At 48.3% G+C, this 19,360-nt stretch overlaps 1 protein-coding gene across 8 annotated transcripts in view; it reads right to left on the reverse strand.

Annotated features, from left to right (window-relative positions):
• Positions 1 to 19,360, reverse strand: part of Wdfy4 (WDFY family member 4) — a 229,565-nt gene that overhangs the window by 201,522 nt on the left and 8,683 nt on the right. For 7 of the 8 annotated variants that reach the window (XM_087588908.1, XM_087588903.1, XM_087588907.1 and 4 more), the window contains 1 exon segment: positions 5,461 to 5,710. In XM_087588908.1, coding sequence (XP_087445034.1) covers positions 5,461 to 5,694 — 234 coding nt within the window. In that variant the 5' untranslated portion in view covers positions 5,695 to 5,710. 8 annotated transcript variants of the gene reach the window in all.

A 19,360-nucleotide genomic window follows, 5' to 3' on the forward strand; every position in this document is an offset into this window, starting at 1 on the left:
GTGTACATGGATATTACACGTAATTCATAAAACAACAAAACTGCTGACTACTGGACACAGTAAGTCTTCAACAAATATTTGACAAGAAAATTATGGCAATACCCACAACGCACAATATAATACTGATAGTCAAATGCATTGATGGTCTTATTTCCACTAATCCTCATACCAGCCTTTGAGGTTGGCACAACCTTTAGACATACTTTGAAGAAATGGAGTATGATGGTTCGTTTTAACTACCCACGACTTTGAATTACCTAAGAAAGCCTGGATGAAATTTTTTCTAATCAGGTTGGCCTGTATTCACATCTGTGGGGATTTGCTTGGGTTGTTAACTGGTATAGGGAGACAGCCCATTATGGGTGGCACCATTCCCCAGGCTGGGGTCTTAAACCATGTACGGTAAGATAAAGCTAAGCACAGGCAAGCAGGTTGTATGAGTGTATCCTTTCTTTCTGACCTTAACAATAGGTGTGATGGACTAAGTTACTGATCTAACGAGTCATGCTTGACTTCCCCTCAGTGATGGACTATATCCTGGAATTATGATCCAAACAACCCCTTTCCTCCCCATTGCTGCTTTTGGTCAGGGCATAGCAACATACATATCATAGCAACAGACATGAAACTAGAATGTGGAGAGTGAAGGACGGATTGGGCAAATGAATCTGTTAAGATGCAGCCTCTAGAGTTAAGTTATTTCGGATAGGCACGGTGCACACCTGTGATGCCAGCACTCGGGAGCTGAGACAAGAAGCCTGGGCTACATAATGGGACTGTGTCCAGGAAGGAAGGTAGGGAGGAAAGAAGGAAAGAAGGAAGGAAGGAAGGGAGGGAGGAAGGAAGGAAGGAAGGAAAGAAGGAAGGAAGGAAGGAAGGAAAAAGAACGAGAAGGAAAATAGAGTGGGATGAAGAGGAGGAGTTGGATTTGGACTACTTCACCCACAGAGAGCCCAATCAGGTAGCCTGTTCATAACCACGACCATAGCAACCACCTCCTGGACTAAGTCTCTCAGATATGTAATCTCCAGGTGGAAGATCGTCTTTTGATCTTGAAATTTCTGCGATACGGTATTGTCCTTCCCTGGGACCACGAACTCTGTGGTACAAACTTTCAAATAAATGCCTTACCTCCCTCTACTCCCAAGCCTTTGGAAGACCAATTTTCAGGCCATTGACTCCGGAGCGTGGATATTGTCTCGGGAGCCGGGGGCTCCTGGAGGCACGCGACAATAAAGCAAATAGGGCCACTGTGACTTGAGCAGTAATTGTACTCAGAGCCGGCTCCCAAGGCACAGCTTCTTCCTGGGGCTGTGATGGGCGCATTCTCCAGGCTGCTTTAGCTCCTTCAGGCCGCCAGGGTGCCATTTGATGCACAGAGCCAATCATCTGCTGAATGGTACCACGGAGACCCCCAAAGAGTTAAGGCAGCTTCCAAAAGGCCCTAATTTTTTCCCAAACTGGGACTTGCATGCTGAGAAAATATTGCTCAATATTTTTTTAAAAGAAATCTTTTATTTACTAACATTATCTAAGCTGCACCATCATGCCTCGTGGCTGTCCCTTCTCTTCTCAGGCAAGAAAGAGAACAATGCTATGATCTCCAAAGGGAAATAAACAAAGACAGAAGCTCATGAGGAGATGGGAGGAAACCTCAGTTGCTCAGGACAAAAAGTGTGGTTGGTTTCCCTGCCTGGCCATGGTATTATCACTCTCACTGCGGTCTGGGAGGTTGGCCTTTGAGTTTCAACTGTTCCTAGGGCTTGACATGAGACTTCCTGCTTAGTGTGGCACTGTGGACAACCTCCTTCATAAATTGAAAACAAAAGTAAGAGTGGTAAAAGTGGTGCAAAGCTTCTGCTGAAACAAAAGAGCTGCAGTTTCCCTGAAGTGTGCGTGAACCACAGTCGCTCCCCACTGCCAGGTAGAGCAGCGGCAGGAGGGAGCTAGGACAGGCGTTGACACTCTGTGTCCCTCGGAAAACCACTAGAAAACAGTTGCTTAGTCCTGCTATTGTAGTCAGTGGTGTTTATCTCTCTTCCAGCACCAGAAGATCTACTTTTTAAAGGACCATATTTAATGATACGAACTCCATTGGTTGGTAGTTAGCTTAAGAATGAACTTAGTGGAATGAACATAGGTGTGTGTGTGGCATGTGTGTGTGCCTGTGCATACACACACACACACACACACACACACACACACACACACACACACACACACGGAGGCTGGATGCAAACGAGGAGAGTGGGCATATTCCTGTCCACACGGCTCTTAGCCAGGACCGTGTTACTTGGCAGTGACACTCTACACTCAAGGATCCCAGCATTCCAACTGAAAAGAAGCAGCCACAGGAGTCTTCTAGTCCTGTTCCCTACTCTTTTAGCCAAGACACCAAAACTCTCCTAGACTCAAGAAGAAGGTTATGATAGATGGAGAGTTGCGGAGCCCGGTCCCGACGGATACATCTACAATACAACTCCCACACCTATGGCTCGGAGATTGTTGAGGAAGAAGGGGAAGAAAGATCGTGAGAGCCAGAGGATTAGGGAACTTGCTGTGAGACTGTCTTCCAATAATGGTGGGAGCTACACTCATGAAGTCTCACCAAGAGGACTTGCCCAACATGAGATGAGCAGCAGTAGATGGACTTACTAATGTGGACAAGGAAAAGTCCGAGAGGTCTCAACCGTGAACAAAGAACTACAGGTAGCTCAGAAGGCTGGGGTCAGGAGAGACGTCCTCTCCAGGGAAGGGCACAGCACTCGGTTACCCAATACCAAATGGCCAATCTTTCAAATGTATAGATAAAAGTAGTATTACACAAGCTGAACAGGTTATATTCATGTATTAGGAAAGTAGGTGTGTGTGTGTGTGTGTGTGTGTGTGTGTGTGTGTGTGTGTGTTTATATTTTTAAAGTGGTACACCTACAGCATTAGCTCTCCTCGTATCTGTTACCACAGGGTATCTTTGCGTGACCAGGAGTGCGTCCCATCAACTGAAGCAAATTCAGCCAAAGGCCAGAACTCATCCATGCTTTCTCCAAGCATGCTTCTTCTAGCATGAGATCCTGTGCTAGGGAAAGTTCTCAGAAGTCAAAGCCCACAGTTCTGCACAGACAAAGAGCAGCAGTCCTGACAACATTGTTCTGTGTGCTGTAGAAGCCACTGGCCCTATGTTGCTTCTTATGTGATGGAATAACACCTCTTCTCTGCCCTCGACACCCTGTAGTCAGCTGCCCAGACATCATGGGTGCAGGGAGTGATGAACATTTTGTCACCAAGGGAAAAGTAAGGTCCTAGCAGGTAAAGTTGTTGCATCACGAGTCTTTATGGGCCAAGGGAAGGAAAAGCAGATAGACCCTACCCTACAAAGTCAAGCACTGAGCAAAGGAGTCCAGTGGTTAGCAATGCTGGCTTCAGGGAGACTTTCCACTTCACTTCTGCTCCCAGCTAATAATTGAATGACCTTGGACATTGCAACCTGTATAATGAGGACCTGTAAGTACATACTAGAGTGCTAGGGCAGGCAGAGATTGCTAAGTATTGTCTAGGTCTCATCTATGACAGTGTCTGTTCAGCTGACATCACAACACCATTCTGAAGGCCTTCCCTCTGCCCTTGCTAAGTGTTTAAACTCCACTCTCCTTCAGATGCCTTTGGTTCCTATTCTGATCCTGGATTTACAACAGGTTTGCATCCCAATAAACCCACTGTAGATGAAAACGCACCAAGCACAGCCAGCCTACTGAGCATACACTTCATTGGTTGTTTAGCCGCAGTATCTAAGCCAACCAGAGGCTGGGACTCAAAGCCTCAGTCTAGTACAGTGAGAGAGGATCATACTAGACACTGCCAGATCTGGAGAAAATCAAAATTTTTAAATCTAAAATCCAATTTCAGCTAACCACATATTACTTTGCACATAAAGTTGAAACAGTGAAAGTCAAACCATGGTAAGTCTGTGGCCATCTTGGTATAGTTTGGATAGTGCCACTTAAAAGCAGAGGTGGCAGAGACTCAATTTGTTTGAGTGCTTGGCCCATGCGGAGTGGTGCTATTAGAAGGTGTGGCCTTGTTGGAGTAGGTGTGGCCTTATTGGAGGAAGTGTTTCACTGTGGGGGTGGGCTTTGAGGTCTCCTATGTTCAGGCTCCACCCAGTGCAGAAGAGCCCCACCCCCACCCCCCTGCTGACTGCCTTGGGATACATTCCCTCCTGGCCCCCTGCAGATCAAGATGTAGAACTCTCAGCTTATCCAACACCTTGTCTACCTGGGCACGCGCTTCCCACGTGATGATAATGGACTGAACTTCTGAAACTGTAAGCCAGTCCCAATTAAACGTTTGCCTTTATAACAGTTGCTTTGGTCATGGTGTCTCTTCACAGCAACAAAACACTAAGACAACAGAATAAGGTGGTACTAGGGAAAAAAAAAAAAAAAAAAAAAAAACAAGAGCAACCCTGGAGAGGAGTTGACCCTAGGCCGGAGTTGAGACACTGTCGACTCTAGCCTGGCTGAGAATGCCTCTCCCTGTGCACTGGAGACATGAGCCCTGACCACAGGGAAGAACCTAGGGTCCTAGAGGTGAACTTGATTTCTGACTCAACCCTCAGGTCAGCCCTTGTCAGAATTCCATACCCTTTGGATTTCCCATAGGCCTCCCTGTTACCAAAACGGTAACCAAAATCTTGCAGGGGTTAGTGGCAAGTTAAAGCATGCATGACTGGTACTTCACCACACCTTACCTCCACAAGGCTCTCACCCCTTTTCTGTTAGTCTGACTGACAAGGAAGCTGCTCTACTCAGGTGTAACCCCACACCTCAGAAAATACCCCTTTGCAAGCAGGAGCAACTCGAGCTCACATGTGTGCATTACCTTTGTTCAAAGAACATTCTAGACCACATTCTCTCCCCTTGGTCCCAAAATAAAGAGTCAGGTTTAGACATTCTGCCTCCATCAACCAAAGTAAATAAGGGCTCTTTTATGTACACTGGAGAGTTTCAACTGTCTGGCGGCTGATGTCATCATAGCTACCGTTTTCTTCCAAAAGAATTGAAGATGTGATTTTTATATTGCTCGTAAGCCATGTTGATGGTAGAACTTTATGAGGGCTCATGAATAAACTAAGGCTAGACTTCTCTGGGCTCATCTGAGACCTCTCACGCTGTCATTTACACCACCAACTCTATTTTTGACTATCCCCAAGTGTCCTCAAAGCATTGTATCGGCCCATAGTGCTGAAGGGTGGCAGGGTCCCCACAAGAACAATGGCATATCCTTCCAGAGAGCTAGAAACAAGGCTTCTGTGCAATCTCATCAGAAATAAAAGCTGAAATACACAGTTTCTAAATACCCAGACTTGGCTAGTGCGTACATCAAAACACCACGCTGAACCCACATATATCTGCCAGACCCTTGTGTGCTAAGCAAAAATAGAATAAAATTTCAGATTCTGACCTTTAGGAAGAGGGGGAGAAGGCTCAGGAGGTTTCGCCGACGTTCCTCTGGGTTCTTGTGAATCAGCTGCTGATATTCCAGAAATTTCTGTTCAAGCATGTCCCAGAGGACAGTGGGGCCAGGAGACTGCTCTTCTAGTGAAAAGGTGGGCTTCACAGCAGAAGACTGTCCTTCATTTTGGAAACCTGGGTCTTCTGGTCTATCCTCAGCCTTTGAACAATCTTCAGCCTCCATTGTTGGCAAAGCAGATCTGAATCCAGAACAAACAACTCAAAATGAAAAGTCCTGCTATGCCACTTCCTGGTGACTGACCGGGAGAAAAGTCCAACAGTATTCAGTTCAGCTTCTAGAAGTGTCTGAGAGTCAGAAACCTACTAAAATGAGGAAGGGTTATCCAAAAGAGACTCAGACTTAGATGAGATTAACACATGGAATTAACAGTACCACGTGTGCCAGGCAGTGTGCAGGAGTCGGTAGACAGACCGAATGCAGTGACGCTGAGTGCGTGATCCTCTCTGCAGACACCTAAGAAGACCCACAGCGCTGGAGGCACAAGAGGAATATACATCAGGCTGTGGCTAAAGCCTGAGAGCTACTTCAAGCTGATCCCCGTCTAAGAGACTGCAGAAATACAAGAGATAAGCAAGTGTTTGAGCAGTAAAGGCATGGGATTCTGTAAACAGCCTGGGAGGCCTGGTTCACAGGATAAGAGCGCTGGCTCCTTTTGCAGAGAGGATCCAGATTTGGCTCTCAGCACCCATAGGATGGAGCACACCCATTTGCAATTCCAATTCCAGAAGGTTCTACAACCTCTTCTGTCCTCTGTGGACACCAGGTACTCATGTGCACATACGCACATGCAGACAAATTTCTCACACATGTACAGTAAGACAAATCTTTTTCAAATCATTTTCAAGTCTTAGGCATTCTATAAATAACGTTAACTAAGACATAATCTGTATAAGACGCAGTTCACTTAACTTTTTTAAGCTAATGCCAAATATGTTATACACATATACATATGGCATATATGTATGCGTATATACACTTTTTTGGAGTTTTAGCCATTCTTTAAGTGGTTAAGTGGTGTGAGCATAGCTAAGGGTGGCCTGATGCATACACCTGTAATCTCAGAGGAAACGGATTGCACATTCCAAGTCAGCCTGAGCCTTATAATGAGTCACACGGACACCTAGGCTACTTAACAAGACCCAGTCTTGGGGGGGAGGGAGAAGGGGGAGAGGGGGAAGAAAAGGGAGAGGGAGAAGGAAGGAGGGAGGGAGGGAGGGAGGGAAAGAGAGAGAGAAAGAAGAAGAAGAAGAAGGAGAAGAAGAAGAAGAAGAAGAAGAAGAAGAAGAAGAAGAAGAAGAGGAGGAGGAGGAGGAGGAGGAGGAGGAGGAGGAGGAGGAGGAGGAGGAGGAGGAGGAGGAGGAGGAGGAGGAAGAGAGGAAGAGAGGGAGGGAGGGAGGGAAAGAGAGAGAGAAAGAAGAAGAAAAAGAGGAGGAGGAGGAGGAAGAGAGGAAGAGAGGGAGGGAACCAGATGTATAACCATCACCATTAGTAATTTCTAAAAGATTTTTATAGGCATGCAATCTATATATAAACTGTAATATCTACAACCTAAGTCTGAAAGGATAGGTTCCCCATTCACTGGCAGCACTGTTTGCTTTGCACTCAGTACTCCTGGAGGACAGTGTCCTCAGATGGCCCTTGAACCCCTGTGCTTGCTGCAGCCCCTCTGTAAGTGCATCTAGGAACAGGCTCTGAAGGCCATCACCCTCAGGTCAGCACACACAACAAGAGCCTCCGGGGTGGAAGCAGCTATTGCCAGTTCCCCGGTTAGGTGTGCCTGCCCCACATGTTGCTTCTGTTTGTGTCCTTGACTGTTCATTGTCAAACATCTCAGGGAAGATGTGACTGGTTCACAGGACAGCACAGGCCTGTGGTTCCTTTGCCTGAAGTAAAACCCACTCCAAATAGAGATTAAAATGTCTAGGTTTTCTGGATAAATATCTCCTAAACTCAACATTACCTCATCAGAATCCATCCTGAACTCTAACTCAGAGGCATGTCTCTCACACTTGACTATAGCAAAAGAAAGAGGACCAGACTGTTGTCCCTGGTTTTCTGACAACGCTAACCATCCTCTGGAACGTCCTGACCTTGCTTAGGTACAAATCTGTGGATCCCCCGCCCTTTTTGTCTGCCACTCATGCCTCCCACCCTCAGACAATTCCCAGAAATCATTTTTTCTTGTTTTTTTTTTTAATGGATTTAAAAAATGTGGTATGTCTATGTGATGGGTGGGATGTTACTAAATCATTTAAAAATGTAATAAATTGGGTTGTAATCATTTAAAAATGTAATAAATTGGATTTAGCTCAGTGGTAGAGCGCTTGCCTAGCAAGCTCAAGGCCCTGGGTTCCGTCCCCAGCTCTGAAAAAAAAAGAAAAAATGTAATAAATGAACCGATAAACATAAGTATCAAATAATTATGCTGGATAAAAGAATCAGGACACAGACTATCACAATTTAATGATTCCATGTTTGTGAAACTCAAAAACATTCATAGGATCTGTTGACCTAGGACAGATCAGTGGCCCCCCGAGTCTGAGAATAAGGGGAAAACTTTACTAGGCAGAGACATCATGGAATTTTTTGTGGCTATGCAAATGTTCGTTATTGATCACGGTGTTAGTTACAAGAATGGACATATTTAGCAAAACTCATGAAATGCAAGTTTTAAATGGGCACAGCTGTAGTTACAATGTGAAATGTCCCTGAAATTCTCAGTTCAGGCAGTGGTCGCTCACGTCCTTCAGTCTCTTCCCTGACCTCCACAGGCTTTTCTGACAATATCTGTCTATCTTCTTAGCCCTTGGCTCTCCATTGACCAGGTCTATACCCACGCCTGCTTGGTGGGTAATGAGCTACTGGTTTGGACACTTGGGGAACACGGCCAACAGCACCTGGCTTCTGTGTGCCTGCTTTGCAAGTACCCTGATGGCCTCGTCTTTTTAAGATCTGACTCCACATGGCATCTTTGGACAGTAGAAACACGCAGCTGCGCATCTCTCACGTCCATGGCCTCAAGACACCGCCTCTTTGCAAAGTGGTGTTGTGTGTATGTCTACTTGACAGCTCTCGCAGTGGCAGAGGGCTAACTCACTCTCAGCCTCTGGGTCAGCACACAGTGCTGTAGGGGGCTAACCATGCAGACTGCCTCGCAGGAGTACATGGCATTGGTATACACCCAAAGGCAGCAGAATTGAGCAGAGAACCTATGCACCACACTCGGTTACACTGGATTCCACTGAGGTGCCTCCAGTGAACAGGCATGGGGAGCACTCCCTCCAGCAGGCACAGAGAGGCTCCTCTCACACCTCACAGCCAGCCACCCTGGATTGGCATTGCCCCATATTCTAATGATTGCCTTTGAACTGAGGGCTGCCTTGCTGCTGTGTCTCTCTGGACTCCTGAATTGGGGCATCGTCCCTGTGCCTTTTGGCCTTCTGGCTTCTCCTTGGTGAACTGTCGATCTTTGCTAATGTGTTTTTGTTGTGTTGATTTCCAAGAGTATATGATAGAAGATGGTCCCGTTTGTTTCAAAAGCTATAAATATCAAGAAGACTGTTCTGTCAGTAAAGTGCTTGGGCTGAGGCCCCGATTTCTATCTCCAGAAGCCACATAAGTAGCGAAGCACGGTGGCTCACACTGTTAATCTCTGAAAATGGGATTGGAGAGAACTCGAGCTCTGTGCCAGTCTCACCTGCTCAGCCAGCTCCAGTCCAATTACAGACCATGAAGAGAAGGCTCAGTAGTGAAGAACAGTTGCTGCTCTCAAAGGGAGCCCAGTTTAGTTCACAGCACCCACATGGCTGCCAGCAAGCACACACGTGATACACATACATACATGGAAGATACACACAGAAATACATACACATAAAAAGTAATAATAGATAGCTTTTATATTTTTTAAAAAGATGAATAGCTCCTGAAGAAAGAAGCTGAAGACTGACCTCTAATTTCCATAAACATCCACAAACACCCATACACACACATGCACCAATACAAGTACACACATACACACACATACACACACACATGCACCAATACAAGTACACAAACACATGCACCAATACAAGTACACACACACACACACACAAGATCTCTCTCTGTCTCTCTCTCTCTCACACACACACACAAACATACACACACATGCACCAATACAAGTACACACACACATGCACCAATACAAGTACACACACACACATGCACCAATACAAGTATACACACACACACACAAGATCTCTCTCTGTCTCTCTCTCTGTCTCTGTCTCTGTCTCTCTCTCTTACACACACACACACATACACACAGGTACACACACACACAAGATCTCTCTCATACACGCACACACACACACACACAGAAGTGCAAGTAATTTTTTGGATATTTTTCTCTCATAAACTGCTCCATAATTTTTTTTGTCTTGTTACACTGACTCTTTTCCGGTTCCCTGAACATCTCCACAGAGGCTGAACGTAGGAGGCATGGCGCTCTTTGAGCTCACAGGCAAGCACTCGGGGAACCTGGCGTGTTAGCACACAAGGTTGCTCCTTCCAGAGAAGACATACAGTGTCTATTATCCACCCAGAAGGGGGTGAGCAGATGCGCTTTCCAGCCTGGTGACTTGTCACCTGTACTTAGCTTATTTTGTTGCTCGAGGGGATTTACAGGATCTTTGTTGTGCCTGTAGGATTGAGTCGATTGTCACCAGAAGAGTTCTCGCCACATTGTGCAATGCCTGAAGTAAAACGTCTCAGGCTCGAATTCCAGAAGTTTAAACCAACACCAGCCGCTGAGCCATTTTGAATCAAACTGGCTTCTTGGCTCTCACAGCTCATCTCTGCTGGCTGTGAAGGCACAGAGACTGCCACAGCTGAAGGGTGATGTCCGTCGTTTATTTAATAATGCCACGACTTAGGCCAGCTCACCATGACAGACAGTCTCCCCATCTAAATGATGAACCATAATGCTTTTCTACATTTCTAAAAAGGAAACAGCCAGTTCTAAAAGTCAGCAAATGTTTTAGGCCTTCGGTCCTGTTTTCAGCACCACTGGGCCCAGGAGCAAACTGTCTTAGATAATCCCAGTTATTTTATTAGCCTGTGTTCAGTTGGCAAAGTCAGGGCTTTCCTTGTGACATTTTTATACGCGTGTGTGGCACACTTTGATCTTGTTTAGCTCTGTAGCTCCTCTTGTCTCCAACTCTCCCGATACCATTGACTTCAAGTCCTGCTGACTTTACAGGCACAACGGACACAAAACAAACGCCTCCCTGTAGTGTCTGGCTGTGTGTGCTTCAAGGTGAGGGGCTGGGGGGCCATCTGTCTAGCCTTGGCCTTCAGAGCCCTCCATAGATGCTATTCTGCAGTGAGATCCCAGTATATTCCTACCTCTTGTTTCCTCATAGGGGTCTCAGCTACTTCCCGGGGCCTTGTCCCCAAAGAAGTATATTTATGGAGCATTAATTATGCATTCTTAACGAAGTACATGAAATAATGCTTGAGCAAATGAAGGAATCAGATTCCATGTTGATTGCACAACACACACACACACACACACACACACACACACACACACACACACACACGCTCCCCCACGTCCCTCTTTGGAACATGTTCTTTGCAATCAGGCTAAGATTTCCACATGCTTTCCCCACACACTGACAGACACTCACACCGCTCTCCCTACAGAGCTGCACCCTATCCAGAACAGAGCCGCCTAACACATAGTCCTACTGAGCATGGCTACCACCCAATGAACCAGTTGTGCTGTGCTCACACTCATGGAGCCTGCCAAGCAGCACATTCAGCGAGTTGCATCTGAGGACCAGCACAGCCCCTCATCTCAGGAATAAACGGCAGGGAGACAGGGTTGGGAAAGAATGTGTGAGCGGGATGGGTGTGATGATGACACCTTCGGTCCCAGCATTCAGGAGACAGAGACAGGAGGATCTCTTCAAGTTAAAGGCCATCCTGATCTACCCAGCGTGCTCTAGGGCAGCCAAGGCTCCAAGGTGAGACTGGCCCTGTCTAACAACAAAGACAAAGAATGCAGAACGTGGGGTTCAACAAGCAGCAGACGTTGTGCATCCCCTCTGGGTGCAGAAGCTGGGTTTGTTGAACTGAAACACTTAACTCACATTGGTGGGAACATACGAAGACAGTGGAGAAACAGAAGTGTCCAACAAATACGGATCTGTGGAGTCAGCTTCTGACTCAGATGTGGGGCTGTGGCCGTAGCCCTCTACCTCCCGGTCTTACCTGTGTCTGCTTCAGTTCTGTTTACCAGGGGAAGGAAAACCAGGAGGTTGGTCAGGGTGAAAACCATCCAGAAGAAACCACCCTAGTGGCCTCTTTACCAAGAAGCAAGCGCCATGGCAAGCTCCCACTTTAGTTCCCACCTACAGAGATAAGGAATCCGTTTGCGGTGAAGGCCACTGAAGGAGTCTCTGGAGATAGGGCCAGAACAAGGCACTCACCCCACACACGACATTCACAGATTTGTATGTTTGTCCGTTTAATTTTAGTACAACGCTTAAAGGGGCACTAGAAATAATGTGCTCTTGCAGTTTGAAAAATAAAAATAAGCAAAATGCTTGCACTTCCTGCCTCTTGTCCCCTAAGCTGCCATCTTGAATGGACACACATCTGGATCCTACAGAAACTTCTGAGTTGCTGGTGTTTTGCTGCCAAAGAAGCACTCCAAGGGCTGGGGAAATGGCTCAGTCAGACGGCCTACCACACAGGCGGGAGGACCGGAGGTCCCATCCGAGCATCCACATAGAAGGCAGCAGCACACTTCTGTAACCCCAGTGCTGGGAAGAGAGATGACAGGAGGCCTCTGGAGACTGCTGGGTAGTCAGCATCGCCCAACCAATGAGCTCCAGTTTCAATGAGATCTCCAATCTCAAAACATACAGTAGTGAGCAGTGAACAAAGACACCCAATGCCAGCTGCAGACTTCCGCACACACATTTGCACACACCTACCCTCACATACGCATACACCGGAGAAAGAGAGAGAGAGGTTGGGAGATTTTATTACCGTTCTTGAATCTCTGTTGAGTTACAGGCAGGTACACCTTTCAAGATGTGAGGTGTGACGTATCATCCTGTGGCACTAAGTGCTCTAGGAGAAAGTTAATCCACATCAGTGCTTCTCAGCCTTCCCGATGCTGCTACCCTTTAACACAGTTCCTCACGCTGTGGTGGCACCCAACCACAAGACTATTTCCATTGCTACCTCAGAACTGTACATTTGCTGCTCTTATGAATGCGAGTATCTGGTAGGTAACCCCTGTCGGGGTCGTGACCCACAGATTGAGAACCAGTCGTCTAGAACAGGCTGTCCTGTGACTCAGCCCCGAGGGTAGGCTATAGGGGGCCCTGAGTTTCACTCTACGGCACAGGAAGATCTAGAGATGAGATGTTGACTGCATAAAATGGAAGATAGTCTTTCACGCCTGTAACTGTTTCTAGTTTGAAAGCCCCTAGAAAAGAGATGCTACATGGATCATAGTATCATATATTGTATGTATCAATGTACGCATGTATCAGTGTATTGCTACATATCTCACAGGTCTCCTGAGAGCTAAGGAAGCCTGTAGACCAGGAGCTACAGGATAGAGGAGTGGTTGCCCGTGTGTGTCTGTCTCCCTTTCCATTCATCTGGTGAGTTCTCCACACGAGCTTGTGTCATGGGGTTTGCACAATCAGATGGACTTAGCTCTCCCCTAAGTACAGAATGCCCTTCCCTTCCTTTCTGCGAAGATGGGGATCTAAGGGGTTCATTTTGACACTAAGCAGCATCCCTAGGTGCGCTCACATGCCCCATTCCTTCTCAGAGACATAGGAAATGTCTTCCAACCTGAGAAGTCAGGAACGTCTGCCACATTTGTGGCAGGCATTGAATCTAAAGGGTAATGAGAAATCAGTTACAGGGTTCATAAATGACGAGCTCTGGGCAGAACCGACGTCTCTAAAAAAGAAGGAGCCCACAATGAGCCTCGGTAACAAGATTAGACAGTAGGAGAAAAGTGGTGTGGAGAACACAAGGAGAATTTGCAGTGCAGGCAAGAGCCTCGACTCCTGGAGAATGTGATCCAGAGCCTGGAGCAGCATGGCTCTCTATTAAACCGGAGCCTAAGCTGTCTGCAGGGCTTGCAGGAGCATGCTGGGCTTACATATTGAGCTAAGAGCTCCCTCTAGGCCTCTTCTGCTCCTGTCGTGAAGCCCAGGCATCAGCCCCTGAGTCTAGCATCCACTCACTGTGCAAAAAACACATTTCTCTTCTCCGAAGCCTTCAGGCAACACCAGCATCTTTCATTGTGCAGTGTGATATTTAATTAGTCTTGAGGGTCCAGTCCCAAAGCAAGCTAAACTGTCCCAGTCCCACGGAAGACCCCACTTCTCCCCTGCATCACTTCCTCCTGGCCTGGCCACTGGGTCTGTTGGGTCTCAGGTTTTCTCCCAGCAATGGGCTGGTCTGGATGGATGTCACAAAGCCATGTACAAGTGAGTCTGAGAGTTCACCAGGGCAGGGCTGGTTGCAAGGATTAAAGAAAATGAGTAACACCTAGGATGGGTACTGTCCCCCAGACGATAAACTGATATCAGGAGACACATGGGAGGTCAATGGAAAAAAAATGGCCACACCAAAGAGCAGAGGAGAGAAGCAAGGCAAGTGGATCCCAGAGCGGCTGCACAAGGGTTCTGAACATCTAGAGTCTCAGATGGACCAAGGCAAGAACCCGGTCACCACAGGACTTGACTCCAAATGACTCCATAAAACACCTTGGTGCTTCCCCACACCCCTGCAGTGAACAAGAATTCCCACTCCTACCCAGCCCAAGTGCTATGTCTGTACCTTGGAAGAGAGCAGAGAGTGGCAGAGTCAGGGCCCTACCATCTGCTTCACAGGCCTCAGAAGAGGGGTGTAGTTCAGGTTGTTCCCAGAAGCTCTGGAATTCCCCTAAAGACTAAGTAGGCCACCACTTATCAGGAACCAGGCAGGTCTGCAGAGACTTATAAAGACTGAAGACTTCCCTTTTCTAATTCCAGGCCTCAATGCACTTAAGGCCGGGTACACACCTCTGTGGGTTTTGCAACAGCAACTGAACACAGGAACTACCCTGCAGAAGGGGCTGGTTTTGTATCCTGGTATGTGTATCAACTTCCACATTGTCAAAAAGGGCTGAGGACTGGTTCCCTGGCTGAAACTGTGACGCTTTACCTATGGCATAAGCTAGGAACAGCTCAGTGACAATAGTTTCAGCTCCCAACCATTAGCCTCTTCACCATACAGGCTGACAGGTTGCCTAGCCTCACTGAGTCTTAGAAAACGTTGCCTCAGGTCTTCCAACAGAGTGGCCAGTGTCCTCTAAATACAGAAAATCTACTAGTCAAGGGTCATTATTTCACTGTGTGGAGGGCGGTGCAAGACTGAGAATTCTCCACCCCAGAGGGGAATTGGTGGATCTGAAACCAAACCACGGGCAGGCATCAGGATCAAAGGCAAACACATGTGCCACTGAGCCTGTAGCTTCCCTTCCCCTATCTCTACTCCAGGCTGGCTTGGCACAATGGTCAACCATCGAAAGACTATGCCTGGGACCTCCTCGGATACTTTGCCAGTTGCACTGTAGGGATTCCCAGGCTGAACTTTCAAAGTTCAACCCAATGTTGTTGACCCCAGATAAGACCACAGTCAACCAGGCCCTGAGCAGGAACCCCACTCCCTCCAGGGGCCCCAGAACATCCAGCACTAGTCACTGCCTTGCAGCCTACATCAATGGACTAAACTTTCCAGACTCTGTGTGGTGTGTTATTGGATTATTGGTCATGGAAGGAGTACCATCATCTAAATCCACACCTCAAAGTCCAGTGTCAAGGAAACCAGGGGAATTGCTATATAGATGTTGAGCAAAGACGTGACCACCTGAGGGTATGGAGGGACCTGTGGTCCAGCCTGAGTAGCACTTGGAGATCTGAAAAGGCTGCTCTGAGTACCATGATGGGCACTGTAAGACTGGGATGCACAGCTGAAGCAAGAGGACAGGCAATCCAAGCAGTGTGAGCATTTGAGATCAGGAGGAAACCAGAGCAGAGGAGGCCTGCAGTGGAGACGGCCATGCCTAGGCTGAGAATGCCTAGCTGACAGGTCCTAGTCCCATAAGTCCTCTCTGGGGTAATCTCAGCAAAGAAAGAGATAGATATCTTACAGCAGCCTTCTGTTGGCTTCAAGGGCCCAGGACCATTCTCCTACTGCTCACGGCCTCAGGAACAAGAGTCAGGGAACGTGGTGCTCAGACACAAAGCCAGAAGTAGCCTTGGAAGGAGGGCAGAGTCTACTCTGAGGGCCTAGAGAGAAGGAGCAGTCGGTCTGCGGTCATGTGGGGTTGGTAAGACAGTAGGAAATAGGAAACGAGGCTCTGAAGAACCGAGAGCAGAAGTAAGAGACGTGGACCTGTGTTGAGGAGATTGAAAGTAGGTGGAGTGCTTTGAATTTGAAGGCCCCATAGGTGCACGCGTCTGAATATTTCCCCGGCAGTGGAACTATTTGGGAAGAATTATGAGGTGTGGCCTTGTTGGAGGTTGTATGTCACTTCAGATGGGCTTTAAGGTTTCAAAAGCCCACTCTATTCCCAGTAATCTCTCTCAACCTATCTCCCCTGCCCCGTCTCTCTCTCCTTCCCTCCCTCTGTCTTCTCCCCCAAATTCCTTCTTCTCACCCACCCCCATCCGTCTGCCTCTTCCTTGTAGCTCACGTGTGAGCTCTCAGCTACTGTTCCAGTGCCATGCATGCCTGTCTGCTGCCATGCTCCGTGCCATGGTCATCACGGACTCACCCTCTAAAACTCTAAGTCAGCGCCCAATTAAGCGTTTCCTTCTATTAGTCGCCTGGTGTGTCTTCACAGGGATAGAACAATGTCTACAGCAGCATGAGAGACACTGAAGTATCTACGTCTGTGCAAATGTAAGTGCACAGAGTAGGTGTGGGCAGAAAGAAGGGCATTTGTGCAGGTCTCTGGACTCAGCTGCCCCCATCCTGTCACCCTCTGGGAGAGGCACAGGCTTATACCTCTGACGTCATCAGTTTGGGACCTTCCTAGAGAGCTTGGGTTATTACACATCCGTTTTGCTTGGCTTACTGGACACCCCATATAACTTGTTCGGAGGTCAGAGGGAAAGGGCTGAATGTCGAGACATGCCTGGGAGTTTACATTCTTGGCTTCTAAGAACTGAGAGCCTCTTCATTCTCAGGGACCATGAAACACTGCAAAGCGAGCCCCAAACCACCTTGGGGGACATCATCAAACTCATCCCAGAACAAGAACCAACCCACCTCCATCACTGGGAGCGCTAGCTTTCTTGCTGGAAGAGAGCGCTTCTCTATTGCACCAAGCAAAGGTGGGCCTGAGGATGCTGCTTTTCAAAACAGACCCTTTCTGACACAACGTTTACCCATGATGCTCTCTTCGACAAGTATGGTGGGACTTGGGCAGAGTCTCCCCACCTCCGTGATTCAGTTTCCCACCTGCAACACCCACTCCCACAGTGCTTGAATAGATAGATGTTCTCCAAGTAGCTGTTTGCCCATGCAAGTCTGCTTTGCAAGTAACTACTGCCATTCCCAGACTTCAGCCTCTGAGAGCTGAATGTTTGTTTAACCAGAATAAGTTTCCCATGAGAACTTCTTAATGTGCCGGGGATATTTTTTTAAGCAGACTTAATTTTTCTATGCGCCCACAAGGTGCGAGAATGGAACCCAAGAGAAGGTTCCAAGGGACGCACAGAGTGCTAACCATGTGGGTGTCGGGTTTCTCCAGGATGTCTCCAGGCAGCTAGAGGCAGATGCTACACTCTTTATCGGTACTTTACAGCCTTTCCCTCACCTTGCAATGGCAAACCTGTCTGCCTACAGCTTCCCACTCCACCCTGTCCTGTCAGATTTAGGCACGTGGACGTGCCTAAAATATTCACTCAAATGCTTTCAGGGCTCCCCAGAGCCTCCAGGAACAGTCCCTAGCATCGAGCCCAAGGTAATATTGACCCACTATCTTCCTTGTCTCATTTCCGCTGTCCCCTATGGGATCTGGCAAAGGAACTGCTCACGCCTACCCATCATGACCCTGTACCTTTTCTCAGCCATCCCCTGCAGCACACTGTCCACGGCCGTCCTCTAGACACCAGAGATAACCCCTCCCTTTCCAGTGTCCAGCTCCTCACAATTGGAGTGACTGCGCTGACTGTAATAGAAGGGGCTCTCTCCATCTCTCCCCGATTTCTTTTTACTTGTGAACAGACTTTTCTTTCTAGGGCTTATAATTTCTCAAATGGGTTTCTCTCAGTTATGAAATGTCACTGTGACATCAATTATGAAATATGACTGTGATTTCATTAACAGGTTTTAGGGAGTGAATCGTGCCAAGCCCATCAAAGACAATCTATTCGGACATGTTAAGTTGTGCTTTCTCAGTATAAAGGCACTGTTTGGGGCAAATGAGCAGGATATCCATCTTGCCAAGAGCAGAGGTACAGTCATTCTGCAGGGCACAGATCTCCCTTCCCCTCTGCTAAGCACTGCCTGGGCACTCAGCTAGAGTTAGTGTCACAGCCCACAGGTCCAAGAAAGGAACCGCCCCTGCATGCTGGTGGCAGGGTGGTGGCCCTGCCGTCTCTACCCACCCATCCTTGGTTGGAGGATGTCTTCTCCCTGAAAGTTTTGCAATTCTCCTCACCATTGATTGCCATAGATCCTGACCTTCATTTCTTCTCCACTTCACATCCCCTTTCCCATCTCCCCCCACTGCCATCTCCCCCCTTTCCCATCTTCCCCCACTGCCATCTCCCCCCACTGTCATCTCCCCCACCACTGCCATCTCCCCCCACTGCCATCTCCCCCCACTGCCATCCCCCCACTGCCATCTCCCTCCACTGCCATCTCCCCCCTCTCCCATCTCCCCCCACTGCCATCTTCCCCCACTGCCATCTTCCCCCACTGCCATCTCCCCCCTTTCCCATCTCCCCCCACTGCCATCTCCCCCCACTGCCATCTCCCCCCACTGCCATCTCCCCCCACTGCCATCTCCCCCCACTGCCATCTCCCCCCACTGCCATCCCCACCCACTGCCATCCCCCCCACTGCCATCTCCCCCCACTGCCATCCCCCCTACTACCATCTCCCCCCACTGCCATCTCCCCCCACTGCCATCTCCCCCCACTGCCATCTCCCCCACTGCCATCCCCCCACTGCCATCCCCCCACTGCCACCCCCCCACTGCCATCTCCCCCCTCTCCCATCTCCCCCAACTGCCATCTCCCCCAACTGCCATCTCCCCCCACTGCCATCTCCCACCACTGCCATCTCCCCCAACTGCCATCTCCCCCCACTGCCATCTCCTACCACTGCCATCTCCCCCCCACCCCCGACTCCCACCCCAGCTTGAGGAGAAAGCAGTGCTCTCAGCAGGCCTCACTCTCATCCCTGGCAGAAGTTGCGGAAGGCTCCCTTTCCTCCTTTAAAAGGTGTGTGTTCTCAAGGGGCGGAGCTACAAGGCCTTTGACCCTGCCCAGGTTGCATGAACCTAATCTCACCTGCTGCACCTGGGGCCTCTTGCTCTGATTCTATTTATGGTCCCAGGGAGCCAAGGACAGAGGTGTGGGCACTGTGACACTGTGACACCAGTAGACATTACTGATGCTACACAGTTCACCCAGCCTCCAGCCAAGGACCCCCACTGTGTGTATATACTTTTACTCATTATTGACTGAATATCTCAAAGGCTTTGCAGATACATTTTATGAATTCTTTGAGAATTTCATACAATTCATTT

Source organism: Rattus norvegicus, chromosome 16, assembly GCF_021556685.1.
Source record: "Rattus norvegicus strain SHRSP/BbbUtx chromosome 16, alternate assembly SHRSP_T2T, whole genome shotgun sequence".
Classification (NCBI taxonomy): domain Eukaryota; kingdom Metazoa; phylum Chordata; class Mammalia; order Rodentia; family Muridae; genus Rattus; species Rattus norvegicus.